This window comes from Centroberyx affinis, unplaced genomic scaffold (assembly GCF_046629955.1).
Source record: "Centroberyx affinis isolate AG114_WGS23_722 - 3 ecotype Tasmania unplaced genomic scaffold, CSIRO-AGI_Caff_v1 ptg000824l_1, whole genome shotgun sequence".
Lineage (NCBI taxonomy): Eukaryota > Metazoa > Chordata > Actinopteri > Beryciformes > Berycidae > Centroberyx > Centroberyx affinis.
This window is the reverse complement of record NW_027279424.1, coordinates 123429-144953: the sequence shown is the minus strand read 5'-3', so window position 1 is coordinate 144953 and position 21525 is coordinate 123429. Positions and strand designations below refer to the sequence as shown.

Sequence of the window (21525 nt, the reverse complement as noted above, 5' to 3'; positions counted from 1 at the left end):
TTTACTCCAATGAACACTTAGAGCAATCAACTGAACACATAATCTCAGAGGAAACTCTCATGGAAGGCAGCCAGATAACAGCTGATGAACAGCTAGACGAGAGTCACACACCCATAGAAAATGATGATTTTCTGAGTGGTAAGTCAACAAGTAATAGTTAAGTGAGGTCAAATGTAATACACCATATGTCCTTAATCAGATTCCTGATGAATGTTCTCCAAATTAACATGAAGATAAATTCTTACACCATCTCTTTTCCTCTTACTCATGAAATACAACATTTCCTAATGCAGACTGTTGCAAGATGTACTATTGTAAATACACCCAATAAAAAATTGGTCACAAAAAAATATAAATTCTTACCTGTACTGTACACAAGAAGTATTCAGTCAATTCCTGATACAATCTGAATATTGAATATGAAACTTCCCTTCATTAGCCATACATTAAAATGCATTATTATTACAAAATGTATCTTTATAAATCCAATACTGAAGTCTGCTGCAACAAAAATAACCCTCTCTCTCTCTCTCTCTCACACACACACACACACACAGGTAAAGACAGATCTGAACTCACTGTCCGATACAGAGTACTTGATTCCAAGATGAACCAGGACCTGCCAGGACCTGGAGGTCCCTGTGTGCTTGGTCTCAGCCCTTGTGTTGTTCTTACAAACCCTAATGGCACCAGTCTGCTCTGGGATGACATGAGACGCACGCTGACCTTTGCCTGGGAACTACATGTCTTTGGATCTGCCAGCCTTTTCGTGCTACTGGCGGGCATGGCTGTTTTGGGAATGACGGGTGCACACACTCTGCTTCACCCCCTCTGTGATGCCTTGACCCTGGCAAATGGCTTCTTGCTGTTGACTGGTACTCTGCGTGCTCTGCTCCTTCTACTTGATCCTTACGGTACTCGTCAGATCCTGTCTCGTCCTGCTCTTGCGGCACTCCATAACGTTCCGTTGCAGCTTCTCCTGTGGGCACAGGTTGCCCTGGCTCTGGTCGCACTCAGAGGGGTGAAACTGGTGCTTTTGCCGCTGAAGCTGCAGCGCCCATGGGTGGTTGGGGGGCTGGCTGTATTACATTGCATTCCATTGCTGGTAGCCGACCTACTCTCCCCAACTTTGTCCCCTGCTCTCCCTCTGTTGCTACAGACTCTTTCACTGTGCTGGGGTCTACCATTCTGCATAGGAATCCTCATCCAGTCTCTTTCCCATCTACATTCCTTTCTCAGATCCCCTATACCTCAGTGGGGGGCTCCACAGAGGATCGAGAACCGTGCGAAGCGGCTAACAGCAGTGTGCGCCCTCATTGGTGCTCTATGCTGCAGCCTTCAGATGTACAGTCTCCTCTGGCTTTATGGGCTACTGGGGAACTGGAGACGCTTTGGCTGGGGCTGGTGGCTCAGTCAGTTTTGGGCCAGAATTCTTGAGTTAGCTTGGGGATTCTCTTTGCTTGTGCTGGGATCCTGGATCTTCTGGACACCCCCTAGGAGCCGTTCAAGGGGTGATCATGGGCAGGGCAGGGGTGAGGTGTCAAAAGGGGTGGAGGAGGCAAGCTTTTGGGGTAGAGTCTTTACTAATATTCAGAAAGGGCCCCTAAGAAAATCAGAGAAAAATTGGGAAGACCTAATGCCAAATAACTGGGCGAGGTATAACCTGTCTAGAGCAGCTATGAGCAACAATGTAATGTGCTCCTATGACGACCAAGCTGCTACCATTATTCCCAACCACAAGCCTGATCCCATTAGCAGTAGCAGCTGCGACTCTCAGTCTGCACTACTGTGGCAAAAAGTTGGTGAGCGTGAATGTATTCTTTCCCTTGTAGAGTTTGACATGCGGCCCCCGTCTCCTATCAACCTCAGGCGCAGCATTGACAATGCACTTCATCATGGACACCTTGTAGGAAGTCTGTTTACACCCCCGCCTCCCCCTTGGTCTCACACGATGGGCGCAGACATCACTCATGGAGACAGCGCTACAGTGACAGTCTCTCCGGCTCTTGTTGGCTATAGGTGGACATTGGATACTGAATCTACCACTGCATCTCCAGACCATTTCCAAGCCAAGGAGTCAGTGCAATCACCCAGCGCTACCACTGATCATATCACCGACCAAACCCCAAATACTGATCATCACGGAGAGGAACATAACTTGGTGAACAAGTCCAGGCTGTCAACAAGTACGCAGCAGGACTGGTCTGATGACGATATCACAGACCTCTGAGGTGTCAATTATGTCAGTACAGCCACTACTCATTTCCCATTCTAGGTTATCTACAGGAAATAGTACAATATAATCATGTTATGTGAAACATAAAGCTCTCGCAAGATATTGCCTCACCTAAGTAAAAAAAGAGGGCTTATCTTGTGGTGGCCTAATGTTAAACATAGACTTGAAGAGGATTAACTTGCAAATATTAAGCACAATAGCCCCAGGAGCAAATATCCTGACCATGTTGTTTTTTTTTTTGTTTTGTTTTTTTAAAGCTGCATGTTTTAGAATCCTCATGGGACAGACAGAGTGACGGATGGAAGAAAATGTCTGGAAAAAATCTGTATTATTCTTCATCTCTTCCTCATTATTCGACTTGACTAGATTTTGTTTTTTTTTTATATGTAAATGCTTACATGTGTTCATGTGTAGCAAGACACAAATGCATTTATATTATGTTGTTTTAACCAACATTAATGAATCAATGATAATAAAATCAATTAAAAGCAGGCTGTCTTGACTCTGTTCTGTGGCTGAATTTATCACAGCTAGTATCAAGGCACTTCTGATTAAGTCCCGCTGGATTACCTGTACAGAACCTACTGAAACAGTTTCACATTCATAGACATTATAGTCCAAAATTAAAAACTGCAAGTAGTTTCTTTATCTAGGCTTTGGGGATCCCAAATTTCTTCATGGGTTAATCACCACAGAAGATGTTATTCTGTATCCACCAAACAGTGGAGGAACCAAATCAGTTTGCACATGGGACAGTTAGTAATACCTGCCAGTTGGTGCAGTGGAATTAGAGGAGTGGAGAGAAGCGATAATAGAGGACACATAGGGAGAGGAGGCTGTTTATACAAAATGAATACCATCACTGCGTACATGGGGGCAACCTAATGATTATTACTAGTGGTTTTTACAGGGGCTGGATACAGCTTGGGAGAACCAGTCTACAGTAGGCCTAGGCCTACGATTACAGTAGGCCTAGGCCTACTGTAATAGTAGTAGTAGGCCTATGTGTATATTCCTTGGGTGACCACTTTCATCTTGATGATACAAGCATTGTCATGGACCTGGAAGACACTCTGCCATTAAGGAAGAACTGCATGACGGGATGTAGTGATCAATACAGAAATGCTATCTAAGTGATCAATCAAGTGCGTTGAATGTTCTTTATAGTAGAACCTAACGAAACCCCACCCTGAAATCTATATTGGTGTTTCCCTAAAAACATTTATTCTATTCCTTTAAGAGGCGCGGTTCATCACCACCCCTTCCTAGTACCAGGTGCTCTCACAGTACAACCTAACAGTGATTGGTTCGTCAATTAGGCAGTAAAGAAGACTATATGTATAACGAGGCGATATGGCAATTGTCTTTGCAAATACCAATACCATTAACCTACAAGAGGACAGAAAATTTAGGCCTCTTTAATACCTAAAGTAATCGTCAAAACTGTGATGCTTTGGGGAAACCCTGTGTTGCACTTCGTGGTAACCGCGACTCTTACCTCCTTTCTTGAACTTGGCAATGGACGAGCTACAGCTGCCGTTGCTGCTTTGCAGAGGCCCAGAGAGACAAACTTAGATGCTTCTCTTCGTTCTGGGACGCTAAGAGTCGGGGGCAGTGTTCACTTGAGAAGTGTTGTGCTTGATGTAAAAAATGAGTCTGTGGCGACGACTCGAAACGGATCACTTACCTTTGATTTTGGTAATCAGGCTGACCGAAATGTATCGACAGGTGAGTTGACGGACCCGCTCGCAGCTCTTGGAAAAATGGGCTCTAAAAAAATAATTGATCTCATCTGACCACCGTGCTGGCCCCAATGAATTTATCAGTTATAGTAGACTAGGGTTATCCCAGGTAGGCTATCACCCACCATGGGAGGCAGCCAAATTGATTAAAAATGATGCAATTTTGATTGGCCATGCAACAGTGATTTAACTTTATCTTTATAACCCCCAAGAGACCTTCCATTGACACAGTGACAGTATCCAGTAGGCAATTTATTTTTCTGCTTCATACCCGTCGCTATAACAGTAGTCCAGTACCATAAACTTAGTCTCAAATCCATTCAGTCAGGAGTAGAGCAGGTTTTGTTTCTTGATGACATTATAGATCAGAGACTTGGTCTTCTCGTTTCTCAGAGACAAACATTGCAGTCTCATACAAAAAAAAATACATGTCAAGATGTTGCAGTACATATTGACAGACAGTTTTGAGTGAATACATTTATCCAATACCATGCTACAGCTTTCTGCAGCACATCTGGTTTGGGTTGGGATTAGGGAATGAGATTTCCCAAAAGACTAGATTCAGTTTATGCTTGTTTTCAGCATGGCACAGTTTGGTGGAGGCAAAACTCAAGCGCATGGATCCAGCAGTGCAATGTAGTGACAACTCGATGACTCTGAAGGTCAAACGGGTCAGAGCTCCTCATTTTCTGGTGGATAGTGGTAGGTTCAACAGAAGATTTTGGATTATTGGCCATCACTTGGGTTGCTGTATTATGAGGTTAAATTGAGCTTGTTCTAATCTCAACCAGGCGAGGGACCTCCTGTTCCCCTGTCTCAGATGTCCTCCAGTTGTGGCTTCTCTGTGAGGAGGTCCAGGAGAGATGTGCACTTTGTAGCACCTTACCAGGGCTGCCATGTTACCCAACAGGTAAGTCATTTTCCAGTTCAGTGTACATTATCTAACTCATCAGTGTCTTTCAATCAGTTGCAATGCATGAATGTCTTGTGCTCAACTGTTGAGGTAACTGTTGAGGTTTTAATATTTGAAGTTGGGACAGTCTACTGAATAAATGTGCACTTATGGACATACTACTACATAAAACTCACTGTTTTGGGGAGTTTGCAATTTGGGATTTTCTGCTTCTCCATCCATCACCTGAATTAAAATTCTTGGATGTTTAGTGCACTAACTCATGAACAGATTGCCTTTTTTTCCTACTCCTTCATTTTATACTGCAGGGTGGCAATTATGTACTACCATTACGTTTATGGGGGGCGCCAATGACAATGTCTTGCCCTGTTGCACCACCTCCACCCTCAGTTTCTTGCTTCCCATCTGGAATGGTGGTGAAGATTGGTGGCATTACAACAAATGAACTCAAAGTGAAGGGTTGGTGTTTTACATTCTAACATTTCATTGGCTTTGAAAATTGGTTTCAAACTCATTTAGTATCTGACATTAAAGTTGTGTTTGTAGTGTCTGGCATGTGGGAGTCCCTTTCATCAGTCTGTGGCAGTTGTGGATTTGCTGTTGATGTACTCTCTGGAGGACTGACACTCACTGCACCCTACCATAAAGGCTTGTGCATAGAGAGTAAGGTATGGTGGGCCATCTAGTGGTTAGAGATGGAAACTGGAAATGTACTCCTGCTTTTGATTTACTCGGGTGTGTTTCCTTTCAGAATGATGTGCACTTACTCTCTCTTCTGTTGGCTGATGTGGAGCTTCTAGTCACATGCCCTTCAGGACCGGATGTTAAGACTACCACAGCAACAACTACATCATCTCCTAGTGACAGTGGCCAGTTCCTGCAGTATCCTCAGTACCCACAGTTCCCAATGTTTCCACAATACCCGGTGATTCCTGGGCCCCCTGCTCCAACCACAAATGCAACGGCACAGATGCCACAACATCCCATGTTTCAAAGCATGACTACAAAAACAGGCCCCACCGCTGAGAGGCAAGAAGTGACCCCTGCTCAGCACCCTGAAATCCCATTTATGCCACAGTATCCATTGTTCCCTCAGTACCCCATGTTTCCCAGACCTATACCAGCAACACAAGCTACTCCTGACAAGAAGAACACTGCTGCACCCCCTGGCCAATTCTCACAGATGCCGCAATCTCCACAGTTCTTATTTCCATTTTTTCCACAATTCCCCGTGGTACCTGGAATTCCACATCCAACAACTCCTGCCACTACCACAGAAGCTTTGTCAACCACACCTGCCTCCACTGAGGATGATGTGATGCCTCAGCTCCCCCAACAGCCACAGTTTCCAGTGCCCCCATATCCCTTCTTGCCATTCCCTAAATTCCCACTGTATCCAGAAAGTCACCCTCAAGCTTCTGCTACAGCTGTTCACACTGCTAAACCTGTAACCCAGGGGCCGCAACAGCATCATGTATATCCTCAGATCTACCAGATCCCTGTGTTGTATCCCCCTCACAAGTATCCTTTTCAAAGAGAAAATGTTCATCCTCTCAAATCTCAAACTGCTGCTCCTACCACCACCCCAACAACCACTGCAGCTACCACTGTTCAGCCCCCTGCTCAAAGGCCATTTTATTACCCACATCCTTATATGCCAGTATATTATGCTCCTCAGCAAGCTCCCAACCCAGTATTTCCCTACCCAACAACTACACCTCCTACAACCCCAGCTTCATCTGACCAGCCTCAACCTCAGAATAACTACCATCCCATGGCCTCATTTCATCCTTTCCCTCATCAGAAGCCAAATGCAATTGCAGGAGTCACTAAAGGTACTGTTGACCACCCCAAGGAGCATCAGAAACTCCCATTCGTGCCGTATGGTGCACTTCACAGATTTGGCTATGGTTGGAACATACCCTATGCCCCTTACCCTCACTAAAAAGAGTTTATTACCATGCTTGTTTTCTAGCAGGAAGGATCCAACGTATTTTTTTTGTGAGGAAAATAAAAAGTATTCTCTTTGTACTGTGACTTTCTGGATTTGTTTTCTTGATATTTGAGGAAATGGATGACGATAACCTGCATGGTTCATATTGGGTAGTTATCAATGCCGGGCCAGTTGCATAAAGATAGACCTAGTCTTAGACTTAAATGTGGCCTTAACTTAAACTTGCTATTGACACTTAAATTTACCCGTTCATACTACTTCTTAATTGTTGTAGATCTCTAATGGTTGTTTCTGTCTCTAAAGACTCTCTCTCTTCTTCAGGTCTTTCCAAAAACCAGAGATCCGTCTTTTATGAAACAGCTTCAGTATTTAAACTTCCCACTCTGACAGTTAGGCCGACTCGTTGCCATAACAGCAAAGTTCTTAACTCAAGATTAGCCAGGGGGAAGGTGGCTAACTTTCTTACCTTTTTAAAATAAGGCAGTTGTAATATTTAAGTAACAGACAGTCTTAATTAGCCGAGTCCAACCTGAGAATCTTAGACCAGTTTAGCTTTATGCAACTGGCCACTGGTACTCCTCTGCTCTGACGTTGAGCACGCTATTTGACGTCACCGTGGGAGTGTTCCATCGGGAGAAATGAACGGTCATCAACACAATCCTCTCAGCGCCCATGTAAGTTGAAGCCAGTAAAACACAAATTTTGCGAAGTAGTCTTGTCAATGAAAAGTGTCCACATGTGCCGTTATACGTGCTGTACATGAGTGCTGTTGATGAACTGTGTTTATCCTATTGTCTTTGCTGGCGGTGTCTCCGGTTTGCCTGTAGCTGGCTAACCATCGCTGAAGCGATGTTTTTTAGCTAACGTAGCAACCTAGCCAGCCAGCTAGCTAACTGACAGGCGGTGTAGCCAGACGTTGAGTAAGCGCGTGTTTCCTAGTCCAGGGCAGTCTGGATGGGCGATGTTAGGTATGTTTACGTCTTAAATTATTAGGACAAGCGAATTATGTCTCACGCGGCAGTGACAAAACTCATTTAGGTCTAGAGACAACACCCAGGTTTATATCCTAAGGCCTTATTCAACGTTATATCACAACTGGAAGGCCTGGATTTGCAGGATTCATTGCACATTTCAGTGGGAGCTGAATCATTTGGTCTGTTAGATTTTATTCTCTGGTCTGAACCACTGGTTATGAATAGTCTTGTGCTTATTAGGCAGGGACTCTACATTTAGGCTAATGCACACCTACAATGTGTAAACTGTAGGACTAAAACTAGAAAATGAAAGACTCAGAAAGTCTTAGAAAGTCATTTAATTTGACACCAGGTCCAGGGTGGGACCCCATGTTCTGAATGGACTCTTAACTCCCCTTTTCATATCATTCTTTATGAAAATCTACACGTGTTGGATACGGGTGTTTGACAAACTCATGCATCAGTATTTTATGATATGAGACAGTTGTGAATGCTTAATATGACTGAACTGTTAAAGTGCATCGAGATAGTGGAAGATTGTTGTATTGTCGATGAAATCGTGTAGCCTTCTCATTCCTGAGCTTGAGGTGAGCTCACATGACCTGTAGGGTTGGTAATCACACTACACACTTTACAATTTGGGTCTTGGGTGATAAAGGCGACCGTTTGACATGGTAGCTTTAGGCAGCTGTTATGAATACCAAATATTAGCCTAGTGTGTCAACAAAAAGTTAGATAATAGTTGGATTCATTGCCCCACCACGAACTCACCCCGCACCGCAATGCCGGTTTGCTCCGTAAAGTAAAAAGAACACCCTCTGGTGCATCACGTTAGCTTGTCGTGTTAGCTTGCTGGTCAGCCAACGTTATGGAGCAGACGAGCCATCAAAACGGGGTCATCATATTCAGATCATATTCAACACAACAGTTACCAGTGCCCTAGAATAAAACGATACGCCAGATCGGCGTTTTCAGCTAATATATTTTGCAATTGAACATTTTAAAGGTCAGGCCTGCGAACGTTAGCTAGCGAGCTGCTAATTTCATCCCCTCTTATCCCTAAACCTTTGGGCTCAGGCTATTTGCAGGAATAACAGATTCATAACTATAGCTTCATAACTAACCTCTTATGGGAGAAAATTTGTTTTTATCCTACAGAGTGCTTTTTAATTCTCAAACACAATTGTTTTAGTATACCTTACTATACAGTTAACTTGCACGTCATGACACTACATACATTTGTTTCACTTGTTAACTTAACGTTACTAAATTATGCTGGTAACATGCTCGCTAGACTGTTTTAGGAAAAAGTTTTCGTTTCATGTAATAGTCATATCTACGTCATTACAGCGATGTTATTGCTAACGTGAAGATGCAGGTGCTTATGTTTTGGGCAGTGGCATCCACAAACGACTACCTGTAATTTTAAGCGTATATTCATGCGAAAATGATTTATATTTATACATCAAATATTTGTATTTCCCATAGTTTGTTGTTTAATTGGCTCGTTGAAATATTTTATCATGGGCGTACCTCTACAACGTAAGCCGACTACTAGAGGTACTTCGTTCATCATGTCCTGCAAATATTACCCAAGGGGGAATTCGGCCGTCTTAATTAACATTATACGATTAATTAAGCTAAAGGGCCTCGCAGGTCTGTGGTTAAAACATTGCTTCATTTAGCCACTTAATTGATTAAGCCACATAGGTCTTTTATGCAGGTACCCCGCTTGATGAAAGAGTAGGCTTGCTGGTTTAGGTGAAGTGATCACCTCACACTTAAGTAGCCTGCTACTGTCACGATTAGCCTGGCGAGCCAGATGCTCTTTCGAGGTGATTACAGAGAAATCGAGAGGCTATGCCTTGATAATTTTGAAAGCAGGAGAGTTTTATGTTATATGATGACAACGTACTTAATGATCTCAAATTTTTATCAAACAGTACACCAGATGAGGAAAATAAATGTAGTTATGTAAAGTGTCTGCTATTACATGCTACGTATATGAACACTTCTGAGAAAATACTCAAAACAAATACTTTCTCACACTGTCCTCACTTCTTTTTTCTTTGCAGCATGTGATTTTTCTAAATGTCCATGGAAACAGCTGACTAAAGTTTGAAAGCTATCCCACAAGATTTTTGTTTGGACATATTATCCCAAGGAAGTGGTGTTGGAAATTCCCTTGGAATATTAAAATTTTTTCCTGTGTTAAGAGATCACAGATCATCTGCTGATGACCACAACTGAAGGTATGCTTATCTGCAGTTAGACTCTTGCAGAGTCACATGTCTTTCCATCATAATTTTCTTGCCCTGTGATGACGAAATTGATTTGGACAGGTGTGTGAATGCTGGAGAAAAAAATCACATTGAACGTAATGGCTTTGACCCAAGAACACAAGGTAGTGTGTCAAGTAGCTGCCTCCACATCAAAATTGGGCCTTTATATGTGGAAACAAGCTGCCTTTTTGGAGAAATGTCTCCTCAGCATAAGCAGAAGCCTAAATGCTACTAGACATGCACAAATACACTCTCTAGCTGGTGTGACCTTGGATCGCTGCATGAGCAAAGCTGGTAGAGAGAGTGATAGGCGAATGTTGGCTGACCCACTTCAGACAGAGAACACTTTGCCCTCAGCCTAGAGGAGGATGAGGCCAGTGTGTTTCCATCGGACTATAGGATGAACGATGTAGTTCCATTTCTGTGTTGAATGTTTGTTAGTAATTCTAATTTTAAGTTTTAATCTTACAAGAATAAGTCTTATTGCAAAGGGCTGTGCTGAGTTGCATGTCTCTCTGTCTAGGGTCAATGATTCAAGATCAGGAAATACTGTAGGAGACCTACTGTACGTTATTTGAGAGCAGTGATTTCCATAGATGAAGCTTAGTTTTGGATGGGTCAGCTCTATAGTCACCTGCACATAGCAGCAATTTTTATTCTTTATGACTGCAACTGCCCAATTGCAGGTAATACATTCAAAACAGAACAAAACAGTGTCCTTAAATTTTACAATATGCATGCCAAAAAATGATCAATTAAAAGTATCAGTGATTCCCCCAGAATTTTATATTGGCAACCCAATAACAGATTAACCCGAGGTAAAATATTAGGGCCAACAGGGTGGAGTGAGCAGGGAGGGTACCCTTCCATTGGTGGACCCGGGTTCAAGCCCCCAGGTTGAACCTGTGTTGATAAGCATCTGTCCTGTGGACGTGTCCTTGAGCATGACACTGAATTCCTACTGACCCTGACCTCTGACCTCCCTGTGTAAAAGACTATTTCCTCAGGGGAATCAATAAGGATCACATTATTATTATTGTTATTATTAAAACACATCTGGCACTAGTCTTTAAACGAAAAAATAACAAATTCATCCCATTTTCTCCTTGTGGACCGGTCTACAATCAGACTGTTTTTTGTCCCATTTGGACTTCATGTAACTCCTAATATTTTAATTCCAGATGTACAGTTTCTTTTTGCTAGTTTATGTAAGGCTGCTATCCTGAGTTTGACTTTGATACATAAAACTGTGTATTATGATCTACAGATGAGTGATAGCCTGAAAATTGCTATCAATGACATGTACACTAGAAAGTCAGAAATATGTGCAATTGCATTTGGCAGGCGTGAGCTATAAAGCAATAGCAATGAGAACCTGCATACACATGGCTCTCAGTGGCACATGGTTGGAGACCACTGGTTAAACACTTTAATAAAAAATGTCATTCACGTCTCTCAGAGATTCCATTATGTTTTGCCCTAGTGGCACAAACAAAAAGTTAAGTCATGTGTGAGACTGCAGTTTAGTTGGCTTAGTTTTACAGTATCAGGGCATAGAGGAATGCTGCATAAGCTAAAATCTATTGAGGTGCTCATTTCTACTGAGTGACTAACAGCAGTGCAAGTGAACAACAGTAATAAAATAAAAAAACTGAAATGGCCTTTGTACAAGGCTGTTGATTGGCTAGAGTTTTCTAACACATTTTCTCATTACTGAACCTGCCCACGACCACCTGCCCCTAAACAAAACACTTTCTCATCCACCACCGCAGATATAACAGCAGGACCTGCAGGTAATGAGTCAACCTGTGCATCACTAATGGAGCAATTCATAGTGTTTTTGGTACTAGATTTTGCTGCTGGCTTGTGAAGTGATACTCAATAGCTGTGCTGACTCTTGGAGTCACTTTTCTATTTGTCTGCTAAATAATGCATGCACAACATAGTCAGACTCGTCACTTTTGGCTTTGGCTATTTTCTTTAGTTAGCTTAGTGAAACGTGCATCACACTATGCCCTATAAAACAGCCTGCCTCTGTACTCCAAGCCTAAGCCAGTACAGTATTTTGTATTCTAGTCTTTATATGCAAGGCTAGAATCTGAAAGGGCTGAAAGGGCTTTAATATATACTGTATATATATATATTTTGAGATTTAAGTTTCCATGTTTAATAATTGTTTAATTGTTTAATAATTGAATTCAACAACATGCCCAGGTCCCTCTGATAAAAGCAATCTTGTATCTCTTTTGAGACTTTCGTGGTTAAATAAAAAACATGTAAGCATGTTATTAATTTAGAACATCTGCTGTACTCAGACACTCCTGTATACATTTCTCTGCTATTCACAATGTGCACTGAGACCAACCGCAGCCAGTGTATTGGTCTTTATTTACATCCGTTCTTCCACATGGTTCAAGCATGCACAGGCAAAGCAGAACCAGTTGAGCTGTGTATGTTGCTGGTACGAGAAATGAGTAGCCTAGTGCTTGAAATTAAAGCAGTGAACAGCCAAAACTGAATGATTACCTGGTATTTCATCAGTCCAAACTTTGGGTAAAAATGGATAAACCCATCAATGATAGACAGGCAAATCTGACCTTTGAATTTGAGCACAAAAACATTTATAGTAGCCAACAACAGATCAGCATCTGTCATTTGGAAATGTTTGTTACAAACCAGATGCTGTCAAGTAAGCACAGACACTGTGCAAACTTTGCCTTAAAGCTGTTTCTACACATCAGTAATAAAAAAAATCCTGTCTGTTCAGTCACCCGATGAATAATCAAAAAAGTATGATGAGTAGGCTACATAAAGGCAAAAGTTGCTGCAGGAACACTGCATGTGATTCACAAATTTTGTTCCCAAATTCATTGATGACAATAGCCATGAATAGATGTGTGTATTCAAGGAGTGGGTGCACATTTGCTGGCATAGGAGGAAAGGAGGACAGGTTTTCCCCTATGTGCTTCTGTTGAGTAGTACAGTGACTTCTCCAGAGCAGTTTTAGCAGTGTCCATGACATGGTTTGTTCTTATACGGAAGTAGTATGGTTACACAAGCCACTGACTAGACCAGATGTCAAGTAAATGTTAGTCATGTTACGTAGTAGGCTATTGTAGTTGTCTTTTCACTGACATGAATGGGAAGCAGATGATGATAACGCCTGCAGGTGCCACTGTTGTTTTAGTTCTGTTCAATCATTATAACATTGCATCAAAGGCTGTGTTTGTTCTGGTTGTAATGGCTCATCATGCAATGACTGACTGCTGTGGCTGTGGTCCATTAGGTCATTGACAGTTTCTTGTAGTCAGCGTCTTAGAAGCTTTTTCATCTCATCAGGTGTAGCACTACTTAGGCAGCAGCAGTACTTAACACTTCCATTACTACCTCTTTTAACTGGGTTGAAGGTTTGCGTTTGAGTCTGTGTTTAATTCTGTGTAATGCCATGTAAGGCCTATAATTGAGGCTGAGTCAGCAGTTGCTTCCTTTCTCATGGCCTATGCCCTATGGGGTGGGAAAGTTGTCATGTCGCCCCCTGCTGTTTGCACTCAGAACTGGCCATCAAAATGAATTGGATGGTTAGGTTTGCACATTTCAAATTACACAAGGTGCAATTACACCCCTATTTACTCTGTTTACTGTGAAATTGATAGTTATGTCAGTGTTTCAAATGATCTGATATATGAAAGTTCAAGCTGTTACTAATATATAAGCAATTATTAAAAATGAATGGTGTTTTTTTTGCTTTTCCAGCAGATGGCGAAAGTTGACACTTTACCTCCCAATGGGTATGGAGTGGATTCTAATTCGATTTTTGTAATATTTTTACCTCATTTAGCCAATCCTGAGTTGTGAGCCAAGAGGAGAGGCTGGGCTGATGGTAAGCACTCTCTCTCTCTCTCTCTCTCTCTCTCTCTCTCTCTCTCTCTCTCTCTCTCTCTCTCTCTCTCTCTCTCTCTCTGTCTTGCTCTCTATCTCACTTCCTCTTTTGCTCTCGCTCTCATTATACATTGGTAAAGCAAAAGCTGTTATATAAGCTGTCATCTGAGATCCAAAGCCTTGGAATGGTTTTTACACTATATATCTAGCCTTGTTTTAATATCCTCTACAAGAAGAGACAACGGTGGATCTTTGGACTCCTCAATCAGATGAGAATTAGATACCATTCACATTCCATTTAGAATACCATTGCCTTTTTCACACTATTTGTAGTCTCCTTGTCACCATCATCCAGACACTCTCAATTGTTTTGCTTATTAATTGCCATATATGAATACTTTCTGAAATGTAATTAGTCAACTGGCTCTTGTACAGTGGGACTTAAATGGCCACAAATAAACAATGAAATCTGATTTTGGAAACAACCAAAGGCTCTGCCCTTGAAAATGTGCAATTTAACAAACAGAGCATTTCAGAAATTGTTCTCAAATGCTTATTTAATTTGTAGACTTTGTGTTCTTGCACTAGTGGGTTGGCGCTGTTAGACATGCCACATGCTGTTTGGCCAAAATGGATTCCTACTGATTTCACTCAGTAGAAAGAAATTGTGTTTTTTTTTTAATCATGAATTGCTGGCAAAACATGAATTTGGAGGAAATTAACAAGAGACATTTGCTACGTTATTAAAATGAGCTTCTAAAAACCTAGTTCTATGTCTCAATGCCAACCCAGTTTATGCTGCTTAGTGTTGTTTTATATTCTGCTGCTGCTTATTATGTTCATCACTCACTGCTGCATGTCATAATCCATTTTATTTTCCTTCTGTGGTAGAAAAGCATTACATTGAGCCAAGCCACAGATGCATGCACGCTCAAAAGGCCCAACTGAGCGCCATCCCCTCTGCTTCCCGGCTTTCAACCAGCCTCTCAGAGGGGGTGTGTCGACGTGGCATAGCTAGTCCCGTGCACCCCCACGTAGACCCTCACTGTGAAACTGGAGGCCTCTGATGGATCAGGGTAGTAGTGAGCAGAGTCCAGAGGAGCCGGACACAGGAGGCCGAGTGGAGCTGGAGGTCGGCAGGAGGGCGTCGGAGTCAGAGCACGGCTTGTCCAAAATCACCCATAATGCCCTGGAGAACATGGGAGCGTTGGGCCATGGCCTGAAGCAGTTGTTCCAGCCACAGCGCCGACGCTCCTCCGTTTCCCCACATGACGCCGCCTCGTCCTCCACAGGCGTCCCTGCCTCTGAGCCCACTGATACAGGGCCAGAGGTAGGGGACGCTCCTGCCTCCTCGGCCCTCCCTTTGGATTCTGACAACCCTGCCGCTTCCGCCCCTCCTGCAGCTCTGAGCCGTGTTCTGCAGCAGATCCGAGGTGCCCCCCCAATGATGAAGCGAGGGACCAGCCTGCAGAGCCGCCGCAGCAAGGCGGGGGGGACTGGGGATCCCCCCCAGAAGGGTAGCCCCCAAATCCACCGGCGCAGTACCCATGAGGCCCTGCTGCAGGCTGGACGCCCACGCTCCTCCTCGACCACTGACACACCCAGCAGCCCAGCCCTAGCAGACATGCTGCTGACCTCTGGTTACCACTCAACTGAGGAGCCTGACAAGGTGAGAGTCCAGAAAGTCCTCCAAGGTGAGATGTAAACCAGGGTCAGGAGACAGTAAGTTGTTCACTGAGTAGAAACAAAACAAAAACAATTCCAGTGTTGATGCAAGTGATATATTGTGAGACTTCACAAATGGTTTGGGTACCAGCCTTGTATTAATATAGGTCTAAGAGATTCAAACGTATTCTTCTAATAAATTCAGTCCTTAAAGGTTGTATTCATAGAAAAGTTTGCATGAGGACATGAAACATTCAAATGGTAATACAGAGAGAGACAGACACTGTTTCTGTACACCCATGAGGGAAACAAATGTATAGTATTTGTCAGTAGCATGATAGCTATTTAGCTGTAAAAAATACAGTAAGATTCAACTGACTCATGTACAGAATATCTGTGGATGAAAAACAAAATCAGTGAATTGGGAAAATATGTTAAGAGGCTGTTAATGGTTTGGATATGCCAGGATGAAAGGGTGAATGGGTAAATGAGCTGTCAGCAGTGGAAGGTCAGAGATTGCTTTTGAGTGGTTGGTCACTATGTGCTCTAAGCCTTTCTAAATTTAGCTTTTGCTGTCTTTGAGTGTACTTCAGGTCAGAAAAGGCTTGCAGGCCTAAACAAGCTTGACAGAGTTTGAGTAATGATTTGTTTTTTGACATTGCATGTTCATAGGGATGTAGAAAAGACTTCTCCAGTGTTGTTGCCAGTAAAATTGCAAATAGAAACAAATTGCTGGCAAACAGCCCAGTCTATAGACTGTTAAGTTTGCCATCCTTTGACAAACCTGTGCATTGTCCAAGTGTTGGGCAAAAACATTAAAATATTTTAAAAAAGTTTGCACAACTTGTTTTACACTGGATTTTCTAAAAAATGTACACTGCCCGTCAAAAGTCTGGGGACATCTAGCTTTTGAAAATGCTTAATAAATAAGCATGTTTTCTTTATTGGTTTGCAATAACTTAACCCCATTAAAGAACTAGATTTACCTTGAGAAAAAAAAAATCATACATGCAAATATTTGTGATGATAACACTAAAACAATTAAACTATGTTCATCCAAAAAAAACTCCTTAGTAGCTGTAACTGCTGCTCACTCTTTCTTCATGTGAACAGTCAGTTTTTCCAGGCGTTCCTCAGAGATGCTCTGCAGGACTTCCCACAGGTTTGTGGTGCTGGTTGGTAAGCAAGTATTAGTAAATAGCTATTTTATGTTAAAAGCATTGTAGGCATTTTTTTCCTTAATTCTTCTAAAATGACAGAGAAAATCAAATAGTACTTTAGTAAATTTAGAAAGGGCAAGGTGTCCACAAACTTTTGACAGGCAGTGTACATGCTGTGCTATAGTACTTGATGGGACCGCCATTTTAATGAGCAAACATCAGGATGAGGATATGGTTTTATGTCAACGTGTGAGAGTAATCACCCTGTGCAATTAAACCTCATTACTGTCCCATTGATATAGACAGGGCTCTACTTTGGAATCCTTGATTTAAATAGTAGTTTTGCTTGGTAAAATTGTCATTGTACCAAGCAAATCAAACTCTAGATTGTTTGTTGTTTACTGTTTTTGACCTTGTTTCTTTTCCTATCTATCTTTGATCAGCTGGATCGATGCGATGGATCAGGCCCTGCTGTATCACCCAATGCCCTCTCTTACGGTGCAGACGGGTATGGGGTTGATGTAGTTGACAGTACCCCAGACCCCCAGAGAACTAAGCAGGCCATTGCCCAACTACAACAGAAGATCCTCAAGCTCACAGAACAAATCAAGATAGAACAGACTGCACGTGATGACAATGTGGCCGAATATCTGAAACTCGCTAACAATGCAGACAAACAGCAGAGCGCACGCATCAAACAGGTGTTTGAGAAGAAGAACCAAAAGTCAGCCCAGACGATACAGCAACTGCAGAGGAAGCTGGAGCACTACCACCGAAAGCTTCGTGAGGTGGAGCACAACGGCATCCCACGCCAACCCAAAGATGTTTTCCGAGACATGCACCAGGGGCTCAAAGATGTTGGAGCCAAGGTGGGTGCTTTCATGGTGTTTTAAGTGTGCTCTTGTTGTTAAAATCCACACTCTCAGCATTATTTGAAGGGTTTCAATCCAAAACACTGTTTATTTCATATTGCAATAGCGTAGTGGTTCAGCCTGAGTGTGACTCGATTCTGCCCTCAATAGGTGACAGGTGGCCTCTCCAGCTTCTCCCAAGCCACTCATTCTGCAGCTGGAGCTGTAGTGTCCAAGCCCAGAGAAATTGCCTCCCTCATCCGCAACAAGTTTGGCAGTGCTGATAACATCGCAGCTCTGAAAGACTCTCTGGATGACACCCAGGGAGATGAGGGTGTTGGCCCAGGGGGAACTAGGACCCTTGGGGGAGGGCAGCTGCAGTCCAGCCCGAAGTATGGCAGTGAGGATGACTGTTCTAGCGCTACATCTGGCTCCGCAGGGGCCAACAGCACCACTGGAGCCCCTGGAGGCCCCCCCAGCTCCAAGGGCAATACTCTTGAACATGCCCAAGGCTCAGGCTTTGACGTTCTGCTCCATGAAATCCAAGAGCTCCGAGACAACCAAGGTCGACTAGAGGAGTCCTTTGAAAATTTAAAAGCCCACTATCAGCGGGACTACACAATGATCATGGAGGCCCTACAAGAGGAGAGATTCAGGTAGCATAGGCCTGTACACTATAGTGTAGTAGTACTATATATCTAGGAACAAAAACATATCTACCCTGTGTGTGATTTACCATTGTTTCACCTCTGTTTTGCAGGTGTGAACGTTTAGAAGAGCAACTCAATGACTTAACAGAACTGCACCAGAATGAAATTCTGAACTTGAAACAAGAGCTAGCCAGCATGGAGGAGAAGATTGCTTACCAGTCTTATGAAAGGGCAAGGGATATTCAGGTATGCTTCACTAGACTTACCATGTTGAGTAGTATGTTGACTAGTATGTACACTACCAGTCAAAAGACATGCATTTTTCTTTCTTTTTTTTTTTTTTGTACAATTTTTCACATTTTAGAATAATAGTAAAGACTGGATTCTGAGAACTATGAAATAACTAATAGTAATAATTTTATTGGATAAATAATCCAATAAAAGTGTTAAATAAAAACAATCTTATATTTTAGATTATTTAAAGTAGAAAGAAATTCATACATAGGCATCAACTTTACTATTTATATTTGTGTAAGAAACAGGCTTCAAGCATTTAAGCATAAGCCTTACGATAAAAATGGCTTTAAGATAATGAAAAACATAGTACATTCAATCAGGTGTGTCCAAACCTTTGACTGGTAGTGTATGTAGTAATGTTGAGTAGGCACATACTGTATGTCTGAGCTGTTTTTGAGCTTCTCAGTGACAGTTTTCTCCCTGACCTGTAGGAGGCGCTGGAAGCATGTCAGACACGTATCTCCAAGATGGAGCTGCAGCAACAGCAACAACAGGTGGTGCAGCTTGAGGGCTTGGAGAATGCCACAGCGCGGACTCTTCTTGGCAAACTCATCAATGTGCTGCTAGCTGTCATGGCTGTCCTTTTGGTGTTTGTCTCCACGGTGGCCAACTGTGTTGTTCCTTTGATGAAAACACGCAGCCGCACGCTTTCTACGCTGCTCCTTGTAATCCTCCTCGCCTTCCTCTGGAGGAACTGGGATGCTATTTCACAGTACCTGGACCGCTTTCTTCTGCACCCCAGATGACCGGCTTGGAGAGGCTTTCTTAAATAATGAAGGGACAGGAGGGTGGAGGCTGATGTGAAGGGTGAGAATTAACCCATACAGGGGGTTGAATCTCAAGGGTCCTGTCTGATTTCTTGTTCTTCCTCTTCCCCACCTTCTCAAAACGCTCAGGAGTGAAATCAGAGGTTTGTCCCCTTAAACTTTCTGAAATGTGTTTTGAGAAGAATGAAAGGAGAAGAAATGTTGGACATTTGGGATTCACTTTGGTGCAATTGTGGCACAAGCACATAAGGGTGCATGGGCATAGTTGAAGGAGGGGCAGAGAGAACTGCACACTTGATTTCTCTCTTTTGAGTGAATTTGTTTACATGTGGAAGACTTGCGTTGTTTCCTCACAGGATAAATTGTAATTCAGAGTTTTATTGTTTTAGAGTTGATTCAAGTGGTATTGTTTTTATTTGCTTAACTGAGGTTTAATGGTAATGAGCTAACATTCTTCTGCTGATTTAGTCCTCATTCTCCTCTCTTATTGTACGTTCTCTTTCTTCCTCTAGTCTTGCCATTCTCGTTTTTCATCAGTCTACTCTTTTTCTTTCCCCTTTACTCAATCTTTTCAAATTTCAGCTCGTTTGACCAACTCTTCCCTCTTCCTGCTCACTACACTCTGTGAAGAATGGGGTGCTTGCAGATCAGCTACATTGCTCTGGAATCAAACTTGTCACTGGATCAAATAGTGGGTTCTTGACTTGTTTTTTTGGTGCGTGGAGTCAGCAACACTGGTTCTGCTACAACCAGGATATTAAAATGGAGATCATATGGTTTTAAGGTGCCACCCTGCCCTTTGGCCCCCCAACTATCCTGATGGCTATGCCACTGCAGAAGAATAATTAATCTATGAACTGAATGAACATACTTGAAGAGCGGTGAAAATGCTCAAAGACTCAGTGCTTCCGTACTGTTTCTATTAGTGACAATGAAATAGTAATTTTTAGTTGATTTTTTATTTTTTAAAGACAAATAAACATGCCGTTTTAAAAGTGAAATTTAAAGTGTACGTTGTATTTGTCTTGATAACCCTTGATAAAGTGTACATGGCAGTGGATACAGAACAGCTTATTAGAACCACTTTGGTAAAATCTATTAAGCAGTGGCACATGCAAGAGTATTGTGTAAAATGGGTCAATGCATCATATCTGTATTGTAAATATGATTTAAGAAGCCTGTTGAGATTAATTTGGTTCACATGTTGGCCACGTGGAATATTTTCAGGAGGGATGATCTGTTTTGCCAACTCATACTCACACTTATATGATCAAGAGAATAGTACTACTCTCAGATTTTAGGCATACAGGCCCGGGTGTGAAGCCTTAACTTCACGTCAAGTATCTGTAAACAAGTATTCAGAAACAACAAAGTGGGTTAATATGAGTTTGGGCCAGAAAAAACATTGGCAAAGATTCTGGAAGTGTCTGGCACTCCATTTGATGGATGCAGCATCATTCCTCCAAGAAATTACATCATTTATTGTTTTGATTGTGGGTGAACACTTCTATACCAGAGTTCATTTGGAGTGAAATCAGGTGACAAAGATGGCCAGTGCATACAGTTGACATTTTTAGGCTCAAAACTTGGAGGGAGCATCCTTGTAGAACAGAAATACCTCACCACAGGGTAACCACAGGGTAAATACAATCACCTAGAGTTGAGCATGCATGCATGACCTCAACTATAAGGATTTGTGTGAACTGTATGCCAAAATGATCCCCACACCTAGAAACCAATTTCAAAGCACATAGCCCTCAGGCCCCAGGTCAAAAGTCAAGTTTCCAATATGGCCCTCCAGGGGCTGCAAGAACCATGCAGTGGTGGAAGAGCTCACTAGCTGAAACTGGTCCAGTTTGAATTGGCAGACTGGTTAAGTTACTACAGCAGTCTCAAATTTGTTTATGACAAGTGTCCATACCATTATGCAGTATTTGTGCTGAGCAATTTTGTTGTAGATTACAAGATATTTTTACTTTGAATCTTTCAAAAAATAAATGAAGTACAAAGATCAGCAAACTAGTGTAGCACACAGAAGGCCAAATCTAGCAGTTTCAGCCCCACTGGACTATGCTCTGAAACACAGGCCAAAAACTGTGGCATCAAATTATACAAGTTTGTTCAAAATATAAAACAAGAGCTCCAAAAAAAATTA

The 21525-nt window shown here is 42.4% G+C and overlaps 1 protein-coding gene across 1 annotated transcript; it reads left to right on the top strand.

Annotated features, from left to right (window-relative positions):
- Positions 1-7477: 7477 nt before the first annotated feature.
- tmcc1b (transmembrane and coiled-coil domain family 1b) lies at positions 7478-20351 on the top strand. The gene is made up of 8 exons (XM_071520702.1): positions 7478-7519; positions 9895-10071; positions 13855-13981; positions 14872-15649; positions 17249-17674; positions 17828-18312; positions 18417-18552; positions 19035-20351. The coding sequence occupies exons 4-8, from the start codon at positions 15047-15049 to the stop codon at positions 19347-19349; spliced, it is 1965 nt and encodes a 654-aa protein (XP_071376803.1). The 5' UTR covers positions 7478-7519; positions 9895-10071; positions 13855-13981; positions 14872-15046; the 3' UTR covers positions 19350-20351.
- Positions 20352-21525: the final 1174 nt, after the last annotated feature.

Excerpts from the sequence above, each read along its gene's own strand:
- tmcc1b (XM_071520702.1), top strand. The coding sequence starts at position 15,047 with ATGGATCAGGGTAGTAGTGAGCAGAGTCCAGAGGAGCCGGACACAGGA. Across the intron at positions 18,313-18,416 it reads CTACAAGAGGAGAGATTCAG|GTGTGAACGTTTAGAAGAGC; the intron begins GTAGCATAGGCC and ends TCTGTTTTGCAG. Across the intron at positions 18,553-19,034 it reads AAAGGGCAAGGGATATTCAG|GAGGCGCTGGAAGCATGTCA; the intron begins GTATGCTTCACT and ends CCTGACCTGTAG.